The following is a 19,110-nucleotide window of genomic DNA, read 5'->3' on the forward strand; positions in this document are numbered from 1 at the left end:
CTCGAACGTGCACTGTAGCACGTATTTCATTAAGAGGAAGCAGAGAACATCCAAACAAATACACGACGCAGCTACGAGAGAACCCTCGTAGCACAGGTTACAAACCACGGAGCAACACATAGTTGACACAGAGGAGTCGCAAGTAATCCCAAGATTACCGACGCGAACCCAAGACAACGACGAACACAGCAAGAAAACAAGAGAAAAAAAAGCCAGAAACTAAGCTATGCCTGCCACAAGAGATACATCCGCACAATGGTCGCCAACCGGGAGGGTCCAGCCGCGGTGGCAAACCTCAAGCAACCAGGAAGTCGCGAGGTAGAGCCGCCAGTGACCAGGTAGCCACTGCGAAGGAGCCAACGAGCTCCAGAGCCTCCAGCGACCAGGTAGTCGCGAGGTCAAACCGCCAGTGACCAGGTAGCCACTGCGAAGGAGACGTCGTACTAGTGACCAGGTAGCCACTGCGAGGGAGACGTCGTAGAAAGCCTCAAGCGACCAGGTAGTCGCGAGGTCAAACCGCCAGTGACCAAGTAGCCACTGCGAAGTGTGACGACACCGACCAGGTAGCCACTGCGAGGGAGACGTCGTAGAAAGCCTCAAGCGACCAGGTAGTCGCGAGGTCAAACCGCCAGTGACGGTAGCCAGTGCGAAGGAGACAAACATGTTTTCATTCGACATTGCCAACATTTGGCGACAAAGTTGTAGAGGTTGGTTAGACCTCAAGCTCGACCCCCTCGGCAAGCTGGATGCCGTTGATCGCACAACCGGCCGGGAACAGCATGTTGATCGCCTCCCGCTTGGACTCTGAGAGGGGTTCGCCGAACATCGCCAAGTACTCGTCAAAAGCACCGTCCTCTCCAGACAAAGACTGCTGCAGCGGTTGCACCCCCCACTTGGCCATTAGCACATTCTGTGCCTGCACCGTTGGGTTAGTTGCCCTGCATTTGCTCTTGGCTGCAAGTCTACCGCTTCGGCGCGGCGGTGAGAGCGCCATGTCCAACACACGGCTCTTCCTGGTTGCACGTAGTCTTGGGGGGTCAAGAATGATAGGCTCTGTGATGACAGAGCACAGCTGCGACCGGAGGCGCCTTGAAATCTCCGTCGGTGTAGCCGGCGCCGGCACTGTTGCCGCCGGCACCGCCGTCGATGCCGCCTCTGTCTGCCGAGGCCTGGGTGGAGATGCCGCATTCGGTGCAGAAGGCCTGGTCGGCGTCCTCGCGCGATGAGGCGCCAGCGTTGTCCACTCCGGTTCGGAGCCACCTCGGTCTGTTACGCAACCCGTCGATGGTGGTCCGACGAACTCAGTCTGTACCTGATTGATTGAAGGCACAGGCATATGTGTACTCGCGGACACGTCCGCCCGTAGCGTTGAGTTGGACGACCGTGCTGGGCCTGCGAACTCTGCCTCAATGCAAAGAGCCCACCAGTCCTCGGATGCCGCCGTACGGGGTGACTCCAGGGTGCAACCGCCCACAAGGAGTATCTCTGGGTCTTCCGCGAGCAAGCGGCCCACAAAGCCTGCTGCAGGTCCCTGGGGCGCACGCCTGAGCATGGGAGATGGGCTCATTGGCACCAGTAACCGGCCGTTGGCCTTGGCATCCGAGGCCTGAGTTGCCGCTACAGCAACTGGTTTTGGTGGCGTGTAAGCCAGCTGCAAAGTGGGTACGTCAGCGGCATCTGGAGTAGAGTCCGACAGCGACGGGTCCTCATGCGCCCGCTCCCGAGGACGTGCAGGCGCACGCAGTCGAGGACGCGGCGAAGCGACAGCACGCAGTCGAGGACGCGGCGAAGCGACAGCACGCAGTCGAGGACGCGGCGACGCGACAGCACGCAGTCGAGGGCGCGGCGACGCGACAGCACGCACTCGCGGACGTGCAGGCGCACGCACTCGAGGACGCGGCGACGCGACAGCCCGCAGTCGAGGACGCGGCGACGCGACAGCACGCAGTCGAGGGCGCGGCGACGCGACAGCACGCACTCGCTGACGCGGCGACGCGACATCCGGAATCTCGCGCGGGCCACCAGTTGCAACGTCCGCGCGCCTGGGTCCCTGCTTGGCAGTGACCAGCGGGCAACGAACCGCCCCGACTAAAACGGACGGCCGTTCCACGGCGGTCGTGCAAGACGGCGACGAGAGACGACATCGACGCCGGTCAAACCCGGGATGAAAGCGGTTGAAGTTGCTGTCGGCGGAGCCATCGTCGTCGCTGTCACGGCCGCCGAAGTAGTCATCCTCGTATCCGACATTGGCCCCGCGGCTGCGGTTGCCGTCGCAAGGACCGTCATCTCCATCGGCATCACCCCCGTCCTGCGCATCGTCCGCAGGCGACGCCGACGGCGCGCTCCAATCCTGAAACGCAACCAGGCGCAACCGCACGAGGTAGCGCAGCCCCGGAAGCACGGTCAAAGCGGCCTCGACGGGGCTGAGAATGCGTGGCTCCGGGATGAACACGACCTGCTCGTCGGGGATGAACCTTGGATGCAGACACCATGCCGTGACGAAGAATTCTCGGTCGTCATCCGCCGGAACGTCACTAGGTCGGACAACGTCCACCTCGGCACAAGCGGGCCCGAGGATGGCCTGCGCCGTGGCCGCGTTCCGAGCATGCAGGGGGACGCGCCTCATCCCCACAAGCACCCTAAACGGGAATGATCCGGCACTGGCCAACGACGTCCTCCGCCATGGCCGCCAGAAGAGAGGAAGGTGCCCCTCCCCCGGCGGCGTTGCCAGTACGCGGTCTCTGTCATCGCGGCGCCTGAACCGCACAACGAAGTCCTCTGGATCATGGCGCCGAACCTCTGCGTCCTCTTCCGTCAATCCGTAGCGGCCAAAGAGGAACCGGGCCACCATGGCCGTCGACACCGTTGGCCGAGTGCCGCCAACCACCGCGACAAGCGCAAGCCCGAGCGCATCCTCGGCTGCCAGCAATTCCGCCGAGCGGGGGACGACGACGAACCCGGTGTGGCGCCGGAGTACGTCTGCCCCCACCGTATCCACGACGGCAGCAGAGGCTGGCGGCGGCGGCGGAGGCGGGGGAGGTGGAGGAGGCGGAGTCGGAGGGGCGCAGCAGCGAGGAACTGATGGCGACCTTCCCGTGGAGGCAGACCGCGCCGAGGGCGTGTCGTTGTCGGCGCGCCGAGTCCGCCAGCCCCCGGACCTCCGCCGGGAGACCCTTGTACCCCATGGCGACCGCGGCGGAGTGCGCTCGCGCTTAGAGCCCGCATGTCGCGCAGGGAGCGGGCATGCGACGGCGCGATGCCCCACACACCAGCAATTGAAGCACCTCGCCGGGAAGGTGCACTCTGCCTTTACATGTGAGCTCGCCAAGCAGTTGAAGCATAGGCCAACCAACGCTGGCGGAACAGGCCTAGCCGGCTTGGGCAGTGATCGACGACGCCAACGGCGGCGACTGCGCACCCGGAAGAAGCCGTCCGCGTCCGGTACCTCCAGAGGACGAGCAGGGTGCGCCGTGGGGGTACGACGCCGTTGGTGGCAGGCTGGAGGCGGAGCCGGGTCAAGCTGGGGATGAGACCGACGAGCAGCAGCCATGAAGTCCCCCTGCCCCTGCCGCTTACGACGACGACGACGCGCACGACGACGTTGCCCAGCCGGCTCCGCAACCGCCATGCCTTTGCCAGCCGTCGGCGGTGAGGGCGGCTCAGAGTTGGAGTAATCCTCCGAGTCAGTGAAGGAGATTCGCTCCCCGCGACCACAGCCGAAGAAGTCCTCCGAGAAACGGCCTGGATACCCCGCTCCCAGGGATTCCGGCGACAGGAGCTCGTCCTCGGCCTCGTCGGCCCAAGAGCGCCATGAGGGCGAGCCAGCCTCCATTGTTGAAGCATCTTCGAGAGGTGATATTTGAGGAGGTGCCTCGGGTTGGAGCCTGAGACGTTATTGCAGAATGTCCAGAGACTTTGCAGAAGGAATGCATAAATGTAGGATTATTATTTGGTCTGTAATAGATGTACTGGATGTGATCGTTGCATGTGTTGGGAAGGATGTTCAGCTGTCGCTTTGGGTGTACTGATGTGATCGCTGTACTGAATACTCAATTGTGTTCTGTACAACCAGAACCATTAACTAATTGCATGCTCTAGCAATTTTGTATGGTATTTGCGCTTACTGTACGTTGCATGTTCTATCCCGTGCTTCTCAACGGTCATCTTGCGTTATGAGTGCAGTTATCTTGCCAAGAATAATTATTCTTTCCAAGTACTATAATGCTTGTTTGCCTCCTAAACTTATTTAAAAATGTGTGCTTATTATTTATAACAAAGAATTCATATAAAGCTTTACCGGATATATTTTGTTTGAACATTCCTGTTTTGTGACCTAGGAATTTCTCTATCCTATCATCAACTATTTAATTTGCTTTAGTGGAGGCATGGATGATTGTGATGTAGACTTTATTTAACGAAAAATATGAAGTCTACTCTTAATTTGTGCATCTCTGAGGAGGCAATGACCCGTCAAAGGAAAGAGTTCAAGCGTCTTCAGTGTTAGGAATAAGGGAGACTGAATTGAATTATACTATTGAGGCCCAAAGGAGCTATATATAGAGTTCATAGAGACACAAGAGGCAAACACTAGATTAGGAGATTACTCTAATGCCCCTGACTATTATACTTAACACCCCTCTTAAATGCAACGTGAATGCAATGTCGTTGCATTTGAAATTCTTGGAGTCCAATTTATCCCTAAACAAACATTTTTACTAAGATTTACCTCCTCTAAGCTAACGTAGCGCCATATAGGATGGGTAACGTGTCTTCATGTCTTAAAACAATAATCAAAACCACCTAGAGTGCAAAAAAAATGCTTTTCAAAGTTGCGTGCATCAAAAAATGGTTTTATAGACTAAGGGTAAATTAGACAACCTCGAAAGTTGAGGGGTCCAAAAGATTTTTTTGATATGGGTTTATCAATCTACTTCACTTTTCACCCAACCCCCATCATCTTTTCTAAGATTTCATATTCTATTCATCCTTCGTCTCTCCTTGCAACATTGGTGAAAAAAGATGTATTTCTATCTCCCTTCGACAACCAGTTTGCATGGGCTCTTTGTTTCCAGTAAACATCAATTTGCTCCTCTATCCTATCAACTTTGAAACATAGGATAACTTCCTTCTCCACCGACTCCCAAGAGATGCTACTTCTCCTGTACTTCTCAAGCTCCTCTTTCGCCTTCTTCAAACCCTTTTGCAGGTCACCCAGGACGTTGGTGCTCCAGTCATGTAGACCGGCTGCCACCCCTTTTAAATGGGGGATGAATGTCAAGACTCGGTGCGTCATGTGTAACGGAAGTTTTGAAGATGGAGGCCACCTCTTTTTCAAATGTCCAGTAGTAAAGCAATTTTTGGCTGGAGCTGGGCTTGGAAAAATATCACGAGCAGCTAGCGACATTTGGCTCTGCAAGTGAAGCAGTCCGATTCATTCTGGGACTGGAGAAGGAAGATCAATGCAAGGTGTCGATCAGCTTGTGCTCCTGGTGGGATGAAAGGAACAATATTAGAGAAGAGGGGATTCGACGTGCAATTCCTATTACTGTGAGGTCAGTTCTCTGCTATGCTGCTGAGGTTATAAACCTGATGAAAAAGGGAGGCGAGAGAGAATTGAGAACGCTGAAAATCTGGCGAAAACCCGCTGAGGGGATTGTTAAAATTAATTGTGATGCCTCTTTTTGGACGGTGAACAGTGCGGGAGGATGGGCGGGGAATGTGATCAGCGCTGGCCGGGGTCACTTGCCCCATCTGCTGGATGCCTTTCAAGCTGAAGTGGTGGCGAGTATGCAAGGAATTCAAGCCGCAATCGATCTAGGCATTAGCAGAGTTGTGATTGAAACTGATTCCCTCCTAGTGCAGCAAGCAGTAACCTCAAATCAGTGGAACTTGTCCCCCAACTAGAAATTTGATAAAGGAGATTCAAGACTTAGCCCGGCTCAACTTTTCTTTCTTCCAAATGTGTGCTGTTTTTAGATGATGTAATAGGGTGGCTCATGCTCTTGCTGCTTTGGGTTGTGAGTGTAGGGAAGATGAGAATCCTATAATGAATCCACTCCCTGATTGTATTCAGTTACTTGTGGATGCTGATTGTGCACCAAATGAGTAATGGGATTCATTTCCATTTAAAAAAGAACAACCATAGTTGCATCGCAGCGTATGGGCTCTCCTGGGCCATATGCATCAGCGAATTCGGCCGACTAAGCCCAAAAGACAGAGCAGCGTCGACAGTTACTGTCCGTCCTCGACTCGACTTCCCCTTTTTACCCTTTCCCCTCTCGTCTCTGCTGCCCTCGCCGTGGCGAGCAACCAATCCACCCAATCCCCAGCGCGGCGACGGCAGCCGCCTCTGCCACCTGCGATGGCCGCCCGGCGCGGGCCCCACGTCATCAAGCTTCACGATCCCAATCCGCCACTCCTCGGCCGGGCGCCAGGTCCCGCGGCGGCCGCCGTCCCCGCGCCCTCGCGAGACGAGGCCATCCTCGCGCAGCACCCGCTCGCCGCCCCTTCGAGCGCCTCCGCCACGCACCCCGCCTTTGCACTCATCGAGGAGCGCCTCGTCGCCCGGGACCAGGACATCCAGGAGCTCCTCGTCGACAACCAGCGGTTCGCTGCCACCCACGTCGCGCTCCAGCAGCAGCTCATCGCGGCGCAGCACGAGCTCCGGGCGGTCTCCGTCGCCGCCACCAGGGCGCGCGCCGAGCGGGAGGGCGAGGTGCGCGCCCTCGCCGACCAGGCGGCGCACATCGAGGCCGAGGCGCGGGCCGTCGCCGCCGCGCGCGCGGAGGTCGACCAGGTCCACGCCGACGTCCAGGTGCTCGCCGCGGTGCGCACCGACCTCGTCAACCGGCTCCAGGGCCTACGGGAGAAGCTCGCGCACAAGAAGGCTGAGGCGAGTAAGACTGATTCCGTCCGTGCCCAGATTGAAACCATGCGCCGGGAGATCCAGAAGGGCAGGTATTGCTGTTGCTTCATTTAATCACTTACGTTTAATGTCCACTGCTAACATGCGATTTCATGATTTTTCTACCTTAGGAGCTCTCCCCGCTTGTATTGACATATAGATTATTTAAAACAGTCATGCGCTTTGATGGTTAGCTTGTGAAGTTTGTAAATATACAAGAGCATGCCACACCTTGTGTAGAATGATTAGTATAGTGTTGCACAGCTGCTCTTCGAACCTGGTAACAAATCTGCTTCAGCGAGCTGTTGCATGTAAAAGAAAACTAAGCATTTGTTGCTCCTTAAGCAAGCTGCTTTGTCCAAGGAAGCCTTTACACTGTCACCATGCCAATTTCACAGGGTATGCTTACAACAGACTGACAATGCCTTGCGAGGTGACTTTGAAGGGTAGCCTTTTAGATGCCATTCTATTGGTTAACCTTGTTTCCTAAAGCCTTTTTATGTGTGTATGAGTTGACAGTCTGTTAGTGTTTCCGTGATTGCATTTTCTGACTTCTGAGCTAATGCATTTTGGATAGAATGATACGTCAAGTAGATTTGCAGCAGTAGCATCCCGTTACACACTGGTTATAACTAATAACATGTGCATATGCATCTAATCAGTGTAATCTGATTCTGTTACGAGTTGTGATTTAAGCTTTGGACTGGTTATTGAGATTGAGATGCATAGTAGATAATTAATTTTTTGTGCTACTCACATCTACTAAGGCTGTATCACATTTTGGGTGAATAGAACATGATTCTTCTCTTTGTTGGGGAAAAATGTGAGGTCTACATGCAGGCCATTCCACCACGCATTTTATGCTTCAATGTTTCCAGAGGCCATAAGGAGTGTAGCTTGTTTTGGCCAAGTATTGAACCTAATAGGCCTGTAGTATTAAAATATGTGGGGAAATGTCAAGTCAGTTATAGGTTTTGCATTTACTCCTGCTTGAACATTTTTGCCAGACATGCTAGCTCATAGTTGGCATAAACCTGATATATATATATATATATATATATATATATATATATATATATATATATATATATATATATATATATATATATATATATATATATATATATATATAAATAATACCTGCATCTGGCAAAAAAACTAATTGGTTGGAGCCAAATTATTTATATGCAAATACAAAATGTTTGGGCTCCAGACTGTGCACAATAAGCAAAATTCAACCAAGAATGAAGCATGGCGTGGCTGCATGTTATAAAAAATAGCTTATTAGCTCATTTGTACTAGTCCATTGATCTGCCACTGCATCCACTAATCCACCTAAACCACTCTAGTCCTTCTGCTCAGAAATATTTTTCACTGAAATGCACCGGGCGTCCTTTACCTAGATTCTCAACTAGTCCCACAACAAACTCTCAAACTGAGGATTTGTGCCCTTAAATCTTTTTAAGTAGTTTGCCCCAAATGACAAATCCATGTCCATAATTCAATAGAGTGGATGTGTTGTTTTGTCCCTGACTGTCTTTCCATAATATGACAGCTCTGCGGTTGATTTCGAAAAGAAGGCACACTCTGATAACCTCGAACAAAGTAAAGCAATGGAGAAAAATATGATTGCTGTGGCTAGTGAGATTGAGAGGCTTCGAGGAGAGCTTGCAAATGCTGAAAAAGGGGTCACCGCTGTCAACCCAGCAGCAGCTGTTGGTCACTCTGGTACCATACCGAATCTGCTGAGTATATTGTCACTTTCCTTTAAGTAGAATTTATGTATTTTGGGAGAATGGCTTAGGCAGTTAGCATAATGACCATCATTCATTGCAGGCTGTTAAACACAAAACTAATTGCTTTCAGCAGCTTAGATCATCTTTGTGGTTGCAGCTAGTTTTGTGAAATCTGTACAAATTCCAATGAGTTTATCCTGTTCTTTATAGCTCCAAAAAAGCTTTCGGATAATTTTAATATCCTGAAGTGCTGTAGAAACTTGTAAGTGTATTTGAAAGCCCGACATGACACTAAATATAGAGCCATTTGTCCCTTGAGCTTACTAGGTCATCTAAAATGCTAGCTCTTGGGAACAATGGTGAAGAAGGGTGGGCGGACTAGGTTCACGTAGGAATCAAAGAAACCGTTTGGTAATAGTAGCACCAGGCTACTATATTATATGAGAGGTGGTTGCTTGAGTGGGCCTTGGGTTCTGTTCAGAAGATAATCCCTACATCTTCTGGCGTCTTTAAATAGGGCAGCTTTAGCATATTAAGAAACCAGGTGAAGAAGCCATCCATTTAGCTCCCACCTTCTCTTAGCCTGGATTATTTAGTTGGAGCTAGGTCTAACTTCAATTGCATTAACTTTCTTGTGTAATTGTTCTGAACTACTATTCTTTTTTATTTTTGTGTAATCCTATCTCAGGGTATGCTGCGGCTTATGGCAATTCTGAGCCAACATATACTGGAATGTATGGCAATCCTGATGCGACATATACTGCACAGGCTTATCCTGATGCTTATAGCACTAATCAGGTTTGTTTATTACTTGCTTTATGATTGTTCTCTTATTTGCTTTTAATTTGACTACAGCAATTGTTCTTGGATGCATCTAAAAGTTGTAGTCTATTGAGTCACACTAATGAAAATAAAAAATATGATTCCAGAATTAATTTCTTATTTCTGTTATTTGAACTTCAGTTATTTATTTTGCATGATTAATGATCAACCCTTCATCTCTTCTTTCTTCTCTTCTAGTATGTTGCTTCCCATTCTGAATAAGCTGAACATCCCTTCTTCCTAAACGTAGGTGCCATTGTGTTTCAGATAATGGAACAACCGAGCTTTTGACGTTAATATTTTTTTGCCAAAAAGAGTCAGATTTTTATTTACAATTTTTAATTGCCTTTTAAAATCATCTTTAAAATAAGTACTGCACAAGACAACAAGCAGCTCAGCCTGAATCTGATGTTGACATATCTGTGTTCTAAATTACAGGCACACATGCACACCGGCGCCAATTCTCATTACATGAGTCAACCTGTTTCCTATGGACAATACGAGAGCCAGCACACCAATGTTCAAAGATGACTGCCAGCACAAGATAGCTTTGACTTGCCTGCCATCTCATCTCATCTCATTGTAAAAGGATAGTCGCAGAATCCACCAAATTAAGCATGTTAGAGAAATCCATTGCATTGAAGTGCTGGAAGTCCTCATGTTAATGTTTTTTTCTTTGCTGGCTAATTTGTTCCAAAATCTATGGGTCGAATTTTGGAGCAAAAATCTTTCTCCCTTCTCCATGTACTACCCTGATGATTCGTCAGTTAGTTATGCAAATTGGTGGTGTTATTCAGGGACGGTGATGCCTCTAGCCATTTGTGTACATATAAATGAAGCTGGTTGCCGTTAATTTATGCATGCAAATGCGATCATCTATATGCTCGCCAAGATCTAAGCTTTGCTGCTGTTCGGCGGTTTACTGTGAGACTTGAAATTTTGCTGAGAAGGCCATATTATCTGTCTGTTATGCATTTATGCTCAGAATGAAGAAATAATCATACACCTCTTCGCTTCAGTCTGGTGTTAAACCATTCTCTTGCAGATGATTCTAAAAGTAGAGTGCCAGCATCTGCAATTGCTTTGCCTCTGTTTTTAGGAGTTCTTTTCTCTATATAGCACGAGAGCATGTAGCTGCAAGAAAGAATAAAAAAAAACAAAGCTTCTAAGGCTCGAAAACTAATTTCACGCCTAACCGATCCATTGCGGCCCGCGGTCTAGCTGTTTCGTCTCGGTCCGGGCCTCTTTCTTTCGAAACGGATCTCGGCCAGAACTTTAAAGGCCCACATGCTTCACCATGTCTCGGTAGCCCACGACCACGAGAACTCAGCGGCAGAGCGCAGAACGCGTTCGTTCGGTCCGAGCGTTTAGCACCACCTCGCCAGCGGAAGGCAGACGCGCCCCGAGCTCGCTCTATAAGACGAGCGCCCCGTGCGACGTTGCTCCATACTTACCTGGACGGGGTCGACGGGCGATCACGAAGGCTCGTGGCCTAGGCCAGTGGCCCTCATTGCACTTGAGGGTGCGCTGGCTTACCATCTCCCCAAGTGGGAGAGTGGACGTCATAATTTGTGGTAGAGGGGGTACGCGTTCGCGCGGCCCCCGCCAAATCAAATGAATAGAATTTTGGTCCTTTCGTACAGAGGAGTAGTGTTCTTTTAATAGGTTCATATTATAGTTTCGTGAGTTTTTTTTTTCTTTTAGATCCTTGTTCTTGCAATTTTATGTTCTCGTGGAAAAAGTTCTGGCCGAGATCCGCTGAGTTCTCGTGGTCGTGGGCTACCCTACCCCAAGTTATGTCTCGGTAGCCCACAACGGATTTTTTTTTCTTTTAGATCCTTGTTTTTGGGGTAGTCCGCAAATAATTTAACACCAACGGACTTTTTCCACCGTTGGTGTTAAATTATTTGCGGACTACCCAAAAAATGGAGGATTATCCCAAAAAAAAGTATTTCACAACTGTGTTTAACTTATGAGAACTGTTTCCGTTTTTTGTTTTAGCATAGTTATAAGAGGAACGGTCCCATTCAAAAAAAAAAAAGGCGTTCGAGTACAAGAGAACAAAATGATTTACACAATGACAACATCGAAGTCTTTATTGTTTTTCTGAAAGTCTGAAGTCTTTATTGTTGCACCTTAATAATACATTTGGTGTTCCCCTTAGATTATCTGAACGGATGATATCTCTGAAAATTTGAAAACATAAAGGGGGATTGGCCAACGAGGTTGCCGAGGACGAGGAGAAAGGGACCAGAACTAACTATATGAACTAGTTAGTCTGTATTTACTTCTGATGAGTGCTATAGTAATTTGAGTCGATTTGTTTTTAGGCCATGGGTGTAATGCACAAAATTGATAGTCGATATTAACTTGATCGCAAAGATGCTTGACTTTTTTTTGAAGAGACAAATGTGCTTAAGTTTCCCCTCCTTTCAAAAGACTTGTCGGCACACGGAACACAAAAATATGAGTAAGATCATGGGAATCTTGACATAACGAGTTCTCTTACTCCCTTTGTTCCTTTGTTCTTAGAAGAATGTACTTTTATAGTTTGGACAAAGTCAAAAATTGTTGGATTCAATAAATTTTATAGAGAATAGTACCAACATTTATGTATTCAATTCGAATAGATATGTGAAATACGTTCAATGGTTAATGTAAATTGTAATGTTTTTTATATTAATTAACTTGACACTCTGATTGACTTAGGGCGCGTTTAGTTGGCAAATTTTTTGGGGTTTGGTTACTGTAGCACTTTCGTTTGTATTTGGCAATTAGTGTCTAATTATGGACTAATTAGGTTCGAAAGTTTCGTCTCGCGATTTCTAACCCAACTGTGCAATTAGTTTTGTTTTTCGTCTACATTTAGTACTCCATGCATGTGTCACAAGATTCGATGTGACACTTTGGGTCGAAAAATTTTGGAATCTAAACAGGGCCTTAACTTCGAACTTAGAAGTACAACAGTTCAACCGAACAGATTCTACAGCTGCACTTAAGATGAGAGAGACAAAAAAAAAAAAAAAAGTACAACAGTTCAGCCGCGTGAGAGTACATTTTAAATCCACAACACGCCATCCTCCGCTGCATCGCAGCCGTCCAGCGCGACTGCCACACACGATCCGAGCATCCAGATGCCCGGGGGAACGTGTCACGTCCGCGCGCCCGCCGCCGGCCCACCTAAACATAACCGGCCCGGTCGCCGTCCATACCATCGAACGACTCGAACCCAACCCAACCCAACCCAAACCCAACCGCGCTTCTTCTCACCAGGAAAGGGTAGGGAGGCACCGAGTCGAGAAGGCAAATCGAATTCGCCATGGGCATGGCTGCTCCGCGCGCGCCGCTGCTCCTCCTCGTTGCCGCGCTCCTCGCCGCCGCTCCCCTCCTTAGGGCGGACGAGTTCGACGTCCGCCGCCACCTCTCCACCGTCACCAGGTGTGCTGCCGCTCGAGGCTCTCTGCCCGCTGATCTGAACTCGTTCTCTGCTGTCGGTTAGTGGCGTGCCGCGGTAGTGTGATTCGGATGTTATGTGTTCCCTTCGCGTTACTGGTGCGACTGGGCCTAGGGCATAGGGATTTTTGGGGGGTTTTGAGTCCTGCCGGGGTTGGGGAGGACTGATGAACTGCCACCTCTACGGTTCGCCGGCCCCGAACTATCCGCAGCGTTGCTTCGGGCTGACGCTACTACTCGCTCTCTCTCTCGATTGAGCTAAATTTCTGATGATGGGACATGGTTGTCTGTCTAACTGTAAACACAAACATTTCAGTTCTATGTAGTAAGATAATGGATCTGTCGTAACTTGTACACCTGAATTTTAGTGTTCATGACTATATCTAGGTGGTACAGTACAATGATTTAAAAATGTAGTATTACTTGTGATCTTATGGTGATTTGTAGGAACAGAGTGAGTTTTACAGGTATTAGGAACAGAGGTTTCCTATCTAGAGATCATTATCAGCAAATGCGTGATCTGAATGATACTATCACTTGAATCCGAGAATTGATCTCTGCTCTCAATTTTCTAACCTGAACGAAATGCTCTAATCCCCTGGTGATGTCCAGGTATGATGTGGCCAGAGAGTCCAGTAGTGTCATCTCCATGCCATCAGTCCCAGATGGGTGCCGTGTCATTCACCTCAATCTAGTGGTAAGTTTGCTTCTGTAAATTATGCTGTTTGTGGCCACCCATTCCTAGTGCATTCATACATGTTCATGACTTCATGTTGGTTCGGTTTGTTTTGAGGGAAATAACGTAACTATTTTTTTGATAGTATGGCTATATGGCGCTAAGCTCTTTTTTGAGTCTAGAAAAATCCTAATGTGTAATGGACAAACTACTTATATTTTAAGTTAATTACGAATAAATGATATAGCTCACAGAAAGGATTGCATATTTAGGTGGTAACCTGATATTATCTGTTACTCTTACTAGGCAAGACATGGGACTCGCGCTCCTACCAAGAAGCGAATCAAGGAGCTGGATAGATTGGCAGTTCGACTGGAAGCCCTCATGAAAGAGGCAAATCAGGGCCTTGATAGTGATTCTCTGAAGAAAATTCCATCCTGGATTAAAGGCTGGGAATCACGTTGGAAGGGTAGGACTAAAGGTGGTGAGCTGATTAGTGAAGGGGAAGAGGAGCTGTACAATTTAGCTACCAGAGTGAGGGAGAGGTTTCAAGATCTACTAGACGACGAATATCACCCTGATGTATATTCAATAAGAGCAACTCAGGTCAGCTTCAACATAGCTTCTTTAATTTGCTTGTGTATATTCTCGCATCTAATATTACCATATATCACGAGCCCTCTTTTCATTCTCACAAGAAAGGTAAATAGCACTTACTAGTATGTCACATTTGGATTGTCATACAACCACAACCACAAAGTCTTTAAGTCCCAAACAAGTTGGGGTAGGCTAGAGTTGAAACCCAACAGAAGCAATCAAGGTTCAGCCACATGAATAGCTGTTTTCCAAGCACTCCTATCTAAGGCTAAGTCTTTGGGTATATTCCATCCTTTCAAGTCTCCTTTTATTGCCTCTACCCAAGTCAATTTCGGTCTTCCTCTACCTCACTTCACGTTACTATCCTGGCTTAGGATTCCACTACGCACCGGTGCCTCTGGAGGTCTCCGTTGGACATGTCCAAACCATCTTAACCGGTGTTGGACAAGCTTTTCTTCAATTGGTGCTACCCCTAATCTATCACGTATATCATCATTCCGAACTCGATCCCTTCTTGTATGACCGCAAATCCAACACAACATACGCATTTCCGCGACACTTATCTGTTGAACATGTCGTCTTTTCGTAGGCCAATATTCTGCACCATACAACATAGCAGGTCTAATCGCCGTCCTATAAAACTTGCCTTTTAGCTTCTGTGGTACCCTTTTGTCACATAGGACACCAGATGCTTGGCGCCACTTCATCCACCCTGCTTTGATTCTATGGCTAACATTTTCATCAATACCCCCGTCTCTCTGTAGCATTGATGCTAAATATCTAAAGATATCCTTCCTAGGCACTACTTTGACCTTCCAAACTAATATCTTCCTTCTCCCGAGTAGTAGTGCCGAAGTCACATCTCATATACTCAGTTTTAGTTCTACTGAGTCTAAAACCTTTGGACTCAAGTCTCCCGCCATAACTCCAGTTTCTGATTCACTCCTGTCCGACTTTCATCAACTAGCACTACATCGTCTGCGAAAAAGCATACACCAAGGGATGTCCCCTTGTATGTCCCTTGTGACCTCATCCATCACTAAGGCAAACAGATAAGGGCTCAAAGCTGACCCTTAATGTAGTCCTATCCTAATCGGGAAGTCATCTGTGTCTCCATCACTTGTTCGAACACTAGTCACAACATTGTTGTACATGTCCTTAATGAGCCCGACGTACTTCGTTGGTACTTTATGTTTGTCCAAAGCCCACCACATAACATTCCTTGTATTTTATCATAAGCCTTCTCCAAGTCAATAAAAACATTTGGATTGTCATACTGCCATTTTTTCCACTGTTGTTTTTTATGGAAGGGTCCTATTGTGGAAATATTAATAATTTACACAGTCTAAACTGATTACTCAGGAGAATAGGTGAACCAGCAAAATTGTTCCAAAATGATGCAGACACACAACTATGGTCATCAAATGTTGCTGATTTCTACTCTTTCAGCAGATTAACTGTGTTTCAAAATACAGGTTCCTCGAGCATCAGCTAGTGCAGTGGCATTTGGTTTGGGACTACTTTCTGGGAAAGGAAAGCTTGGACAAGGGAAGAACCGTGCCTTTTCTGTTCTGAGTGAGAGTCGCGCAAGTGATATTTGTCTGAGATTCTTTGACAGCTGTGAGACATACAAGGTAATATTTATGGTAGCAGTAACATTTTTGAGGAAGAATAAGGAAAAAAAAACGTTGGCAGATGTGCTAATGCGACTTGAATTTTTCTTGATATTTGAAGTATCCTACTCGGATCAAGCCTTGTAGAATATCGGTAACAGAAGATAAATTGATGGTAGCAATACCAAATGGTGCTACGATGTTGTGCTATTTAGTAGTTACTAAGCAATTTCATTCCTTATATATGCACTACTTACGTTATCTGTTTCATACAATGCATCCATGCTTCTGTTTCACCTTTACAGCTTATTAGGTTGCCCTCACCAGCTTTTCCCCCCTTTCTGTTTTAGAAGGGCTATGCACTCATCTTCATGTGTTTCTCCTTTTTTTTTGACATGGAAGTTAATTCTATGGGTATAGTAAGCTACATATTGTTGGATAAGGAACATTAACTTGGGACCATTTCCAGGCATACAGGAAAAGGAAGGAGCCTGATGTAGAGAAGCAAAAGGCGCCAATTCTAGACCATGTCACAGCTGCACTTGCCAATCGTTATCACCTAAAATTTACAACTCAGGATGTTTCTTCCCTCTGGTTTCTTTGTAAGCAGGTAAAGAGTGAAACATGGAAAAGGGAACAGATGATTTCTGCCATATGCTTCCGAAGATACCTACCTGCTAGGCTCTAGAGTTAGATGTAAATAACCTTTGAATGTTTTAAATGCAGGAAGCATCTTTGTTGAATATAACCAATCAAGCTTGTGGGCTTTTCAATGAAGCTGAGGTAGGTTATCTCTGGACATCTATTGCACCATGCTTCATGGTTCAAATTCTTGTTTATCTATCTGTAATGGCAACTTTTTCCTTTTTGTGCTTGGTGGACAGAAATGCTGCACAGATATTAGGCCTTGAATTTTCAATTTTGTAAAGTTTACTGCATTTTCAAATATTGTGTCATCTTCATGAGGTGGTGTTGGTTATTATGCTTTGGAAAGTATAGATGATCTTTACATGTTTTTAATAGTTGTATATTGGTGAGTTATTTGGTTCGTTCAAAGTACTTAGTCAAGCAGTTTATGCTGCTCAAGCTATCCATGCAATTAAACCTCCCCATTTGGTAGACACTGAAATATTCTCATTCGGTCATTCCTCAACTGGAATTCGTTGTTCCACTAATTGTTTGGTTGGTTGAGAGAAAACTCTACTGGATCCAATTCTGATCGAAAATTCGAGAATGCTACATAAAAAAATGTGTCTTAACAGAACATATGATAAGTTCCTGACAGGCACCTTAGGTTTAGCGTTCTTTCTTAAGCAATCTGTTATTGTGCTTTCTGACTCGTGTTTACATACTTTTAAGTAACTCATTTTCTTAATGCTTTTGACCTGGCTTTTTTTTTAAGTTAATGTAAAAAAATGTTCTGTTCAGGTTCGTTTTCTAGAGTGGACAGATGATTTGGAGGGTTTTGTTCTAAAAGGCTATGGTGAGTCAATTAACTATAGGATGGGACTGCCTTTGCTCAAGGATGTTGTCCAGTCAATGGAAGAAGCAATCATAGCTAGAGAAGGTAGCTGTATTCCATGATTTCAGCAAACTAATTCTGATCTTGAGTATGTGCTTCTTGGCAAGATAGCTACATAATCCTTGATATTGTAGAGAACCTCCCTGATGGTACGTATGAAAAGGCAAGGCTCCGATTTGCACATGCAGAAACTGTTGTTCCTTTTAGCTGCCTTCTCGGTCTTTTTCTTGAAGGTCCAGGTATGTTTCCACCTCTTCTCTTAGTCCTGTTCATGAAATTCTTCCTCTGAACTATATATTGATGATTGATGCCTCATTTAACACATCTAATATATATGAACTTTTGACTGCCTAGACTTTGAGAAGATACAGAGGGAGGAAGCGCTGGACCTACCCCCTTTGCCGCCGCAGGGAAGAAACTGGAAAGGCAGTGTTGTTGCGCCTTTTGCTGGTAACAACATGCTGGTTTTATACCAATGCCCAAGCAAAATTTCGGATGGCAGCACAATCTCTGGAGACCAAAATAATTCATACTTCATTCAAGTTCTACACAACGAAGCCCCAGTCTCAATGCCTGTAAGACTTATAACTTCCCTTCTAGTATTTGTGTTTTCTTCATCTATTTGTTCCACCTTGCTACCAGGAGATAACTAAATTTGTTAACCCCTCTTTTACTCCCCTAAATTTTGGGACTGAGAGGTATCTTGTGAAGTCAAACAATTAAATAATCTCAACCTAAAAGATGTTAACAGTTAACACGATGAATATTGATTTATATACTGCAGATATTTCTTGTTTATACCTTCTGTCAATGCAATTTGAACTTTGTGTCTGTGTGAGGTACAGCTGCTGACAAATAAATATTTTTGGGCTTTTGATACTTGGACAGAGGGATGGGCAAACACAATCTCAAATAACTCTTGGAAATGCTTCCTATGTTTCATTTGTAGAAGTAGATGGCTTGGCCTAACCCAACTTTCTTGGGACTAAAAGGCTCTGTTGTTGTTTATAAGTAAACTTTTTTGCTTGCATATATCAAGCTTAGTGCATTGTAAGATACAGAGTCGTGTCCTCTGTAAACATAAACATTAAATACCCTAATGCATCGTTGCTAAGTTGGACCATATGTTTGCAGGGGTGCGGCAACAAAGATTTCTGTCCATTCGAGGAATTCAAGGTAAACACAGCATGGCCTCTGCATTTCTTTTTGAAAGACGCCTCTCCTGTTTTAAGTATCACAGCCAGTCATTTCAAACAAATGGGTTCTTATCACCCTTGTCTGTGCCTACAGGAGAAGATTGTGAAACCGCACCTGAAGCACGACTACAACATGATATGCAAGATCAAATCCCCGGCGGCAAGCAAGGAGGCCGCCTCGTTCCCCTCCAGAGTGTCCAGTTTCTTCCTAGGACTCTTCTCGCAGAGAGGGTACCGCGCCGTGGGCGCTGAAGGCGTCACGACCGAGCTGTAGGCCACACTATCATAGCAACTGCCACGGCGCCACATCTCACCGTCTGCGAGCACGATCGAGGAACCAGGCTAACCGATGCACTAGCCTGCGGTGTTTTTGTACGGGCGAGTCGAATGTGTAGGACAGGAGGCGCCAGTTCAATTTATCCAGGGCCAGACGCCTCATAAATTCTGTTTCACTCCCTTCCGCGCAGAAAGAAATGCATGTCGTCGAGGCACGCGTGGCTTTTGCCGTCGCGGTCATGTCACTGTAGCTTGATAGCTTCCGTTGTAATGACAGCTGTACTGTGCCATTTACTACTCTGCTACAAGTGTGCA

At 47.0% G+C, this 19,110-nt stretch overlaps 2 protein-coding genes and 1 non-coding gene across 3 annotated transcripts; all 3 read left to right on the forward strand.

Moving 5' to 3' along the window:
• Positions 1-6,263: 6,263 nt before the first annotated feature.
• Positions 6,264-10,343, forward strand: LOC136479937 (protein FLX-like 1). The gene is made up of 4 exons (XM_066477639.1): positions 6,264-6,957; positions 8,460-8,632; positions 9,329-9,438; positions 9,901-10,343. The coding sequence occupies exons 1-4, from the start codon at positions 6,362-6,364 to the stop codon at positions 9,991-9,993; spliced, it is 972 nt and encodes a 323-aa protein (XP_066333736.1). The 5' UTR covers positions 6,264-6,361; the 3' UTR covers positions 9,994-10,343.
• A 565-nt stretch (positions 10,344-10,908) lies between these two features.
• Positions 10,909-11,068, forward strand: LOC136511268 (U1 spliceosomal RNA). Its single transcript, XR_010772672.1, has one exon. It is a non-coding gene; the product is annotated as a U1 spliceosomal RNA (small nuclear RNA).
• Positions 11,069-12,709: 1,641 nt separating this feature from the next.
• Positions 12,710-19,042, forward strand: LOC136489796 (uncharacterized). The gene is made up of 11 exons (XM_066486362.1): positions 12,710-12,900; positions 13,528-13,612; positions 13,898-14,197; positions 15,664-15,822; positions 16,271-16,411; positions 16,528-16,584; positions 17,230-17,368; positions 17,458-17,562; positions 17,678-17,898; positions 18,458-18,499; positions 18,614-19,042. Exons 1-11 carry the CDS (start codon positions 12,782-12,784, stop codon positions 18,791-18,793), a joined length of 1,548 nt encoding a protein of 515 aa, XP_066342459.1. The 5' UTR covers positions 12,710-12,781; the 3' UTR covers positions 18,794-19,042.
• Positions 19,043-19,110: the final 68 nt, after the last annotated feature.

Source organism: Miscanthus floridulus, chromosome 1 (genome assembly GCF_019320115.1).
Source record: "Miscanthus floridulus cultivar M001 chromosome 1, ASM1932011v1, whole genome shotgun sequence".
Classification (NCBI taxonomy): domain Eukaryota; kingdom Viridiplantae; phylum Streptophyta; class Magnoliopsida; order Poales; family Poaceae; genus Miscanthus; species Miscanthus floridulus.

Bases quoted from the DNA above. Each gene is read 5' to 3' on its own strand.
- LOC136479937 (XM_066477639.1), top strand. From the start codon at position 6,362: ATGGCCGCCCGGCGCGGGCCCCACGTCATCAAGCTTCACGATCCCAAT. The intron at 6,958-8,459 runs GTATTGCTGTTG...ATAATATGACAG, and splicing joins CGGGAGATCCAGAAGGGCAG to CTCTGCGGTTGATTTCGAAA. The intron at 8,633-9,328 runs GTACCATACCGA...ATCCTATCTCAG, and splicing joins AGCAGCTGTTGGTCACTCTG to GGTATGCTGCGGCTTATGGC.
- LOC136489796 (XM_066486362.1), top strand. From the start codon at position 12,782: ATGGGCATGGCTGCTCCGCGCGCGCCGCTGCTCCTCCTCGTTGCCGCG. The intron at 16,412-16,527 runs GTAAAGAGTGAA...TTTTAAATGCAG, and splicing joins TCTGGTTTCTTTGTAAGCAG to GAAGCATCTTTGTTGAATAT. The intron at 16,585-17,229 runs GTAGGTTATCTC...TGTTCTGTTCAG, and splicing joins GGCTTTTCAATGAAGCTGAG to GTTCGTTTTCTAGAGTGGAC.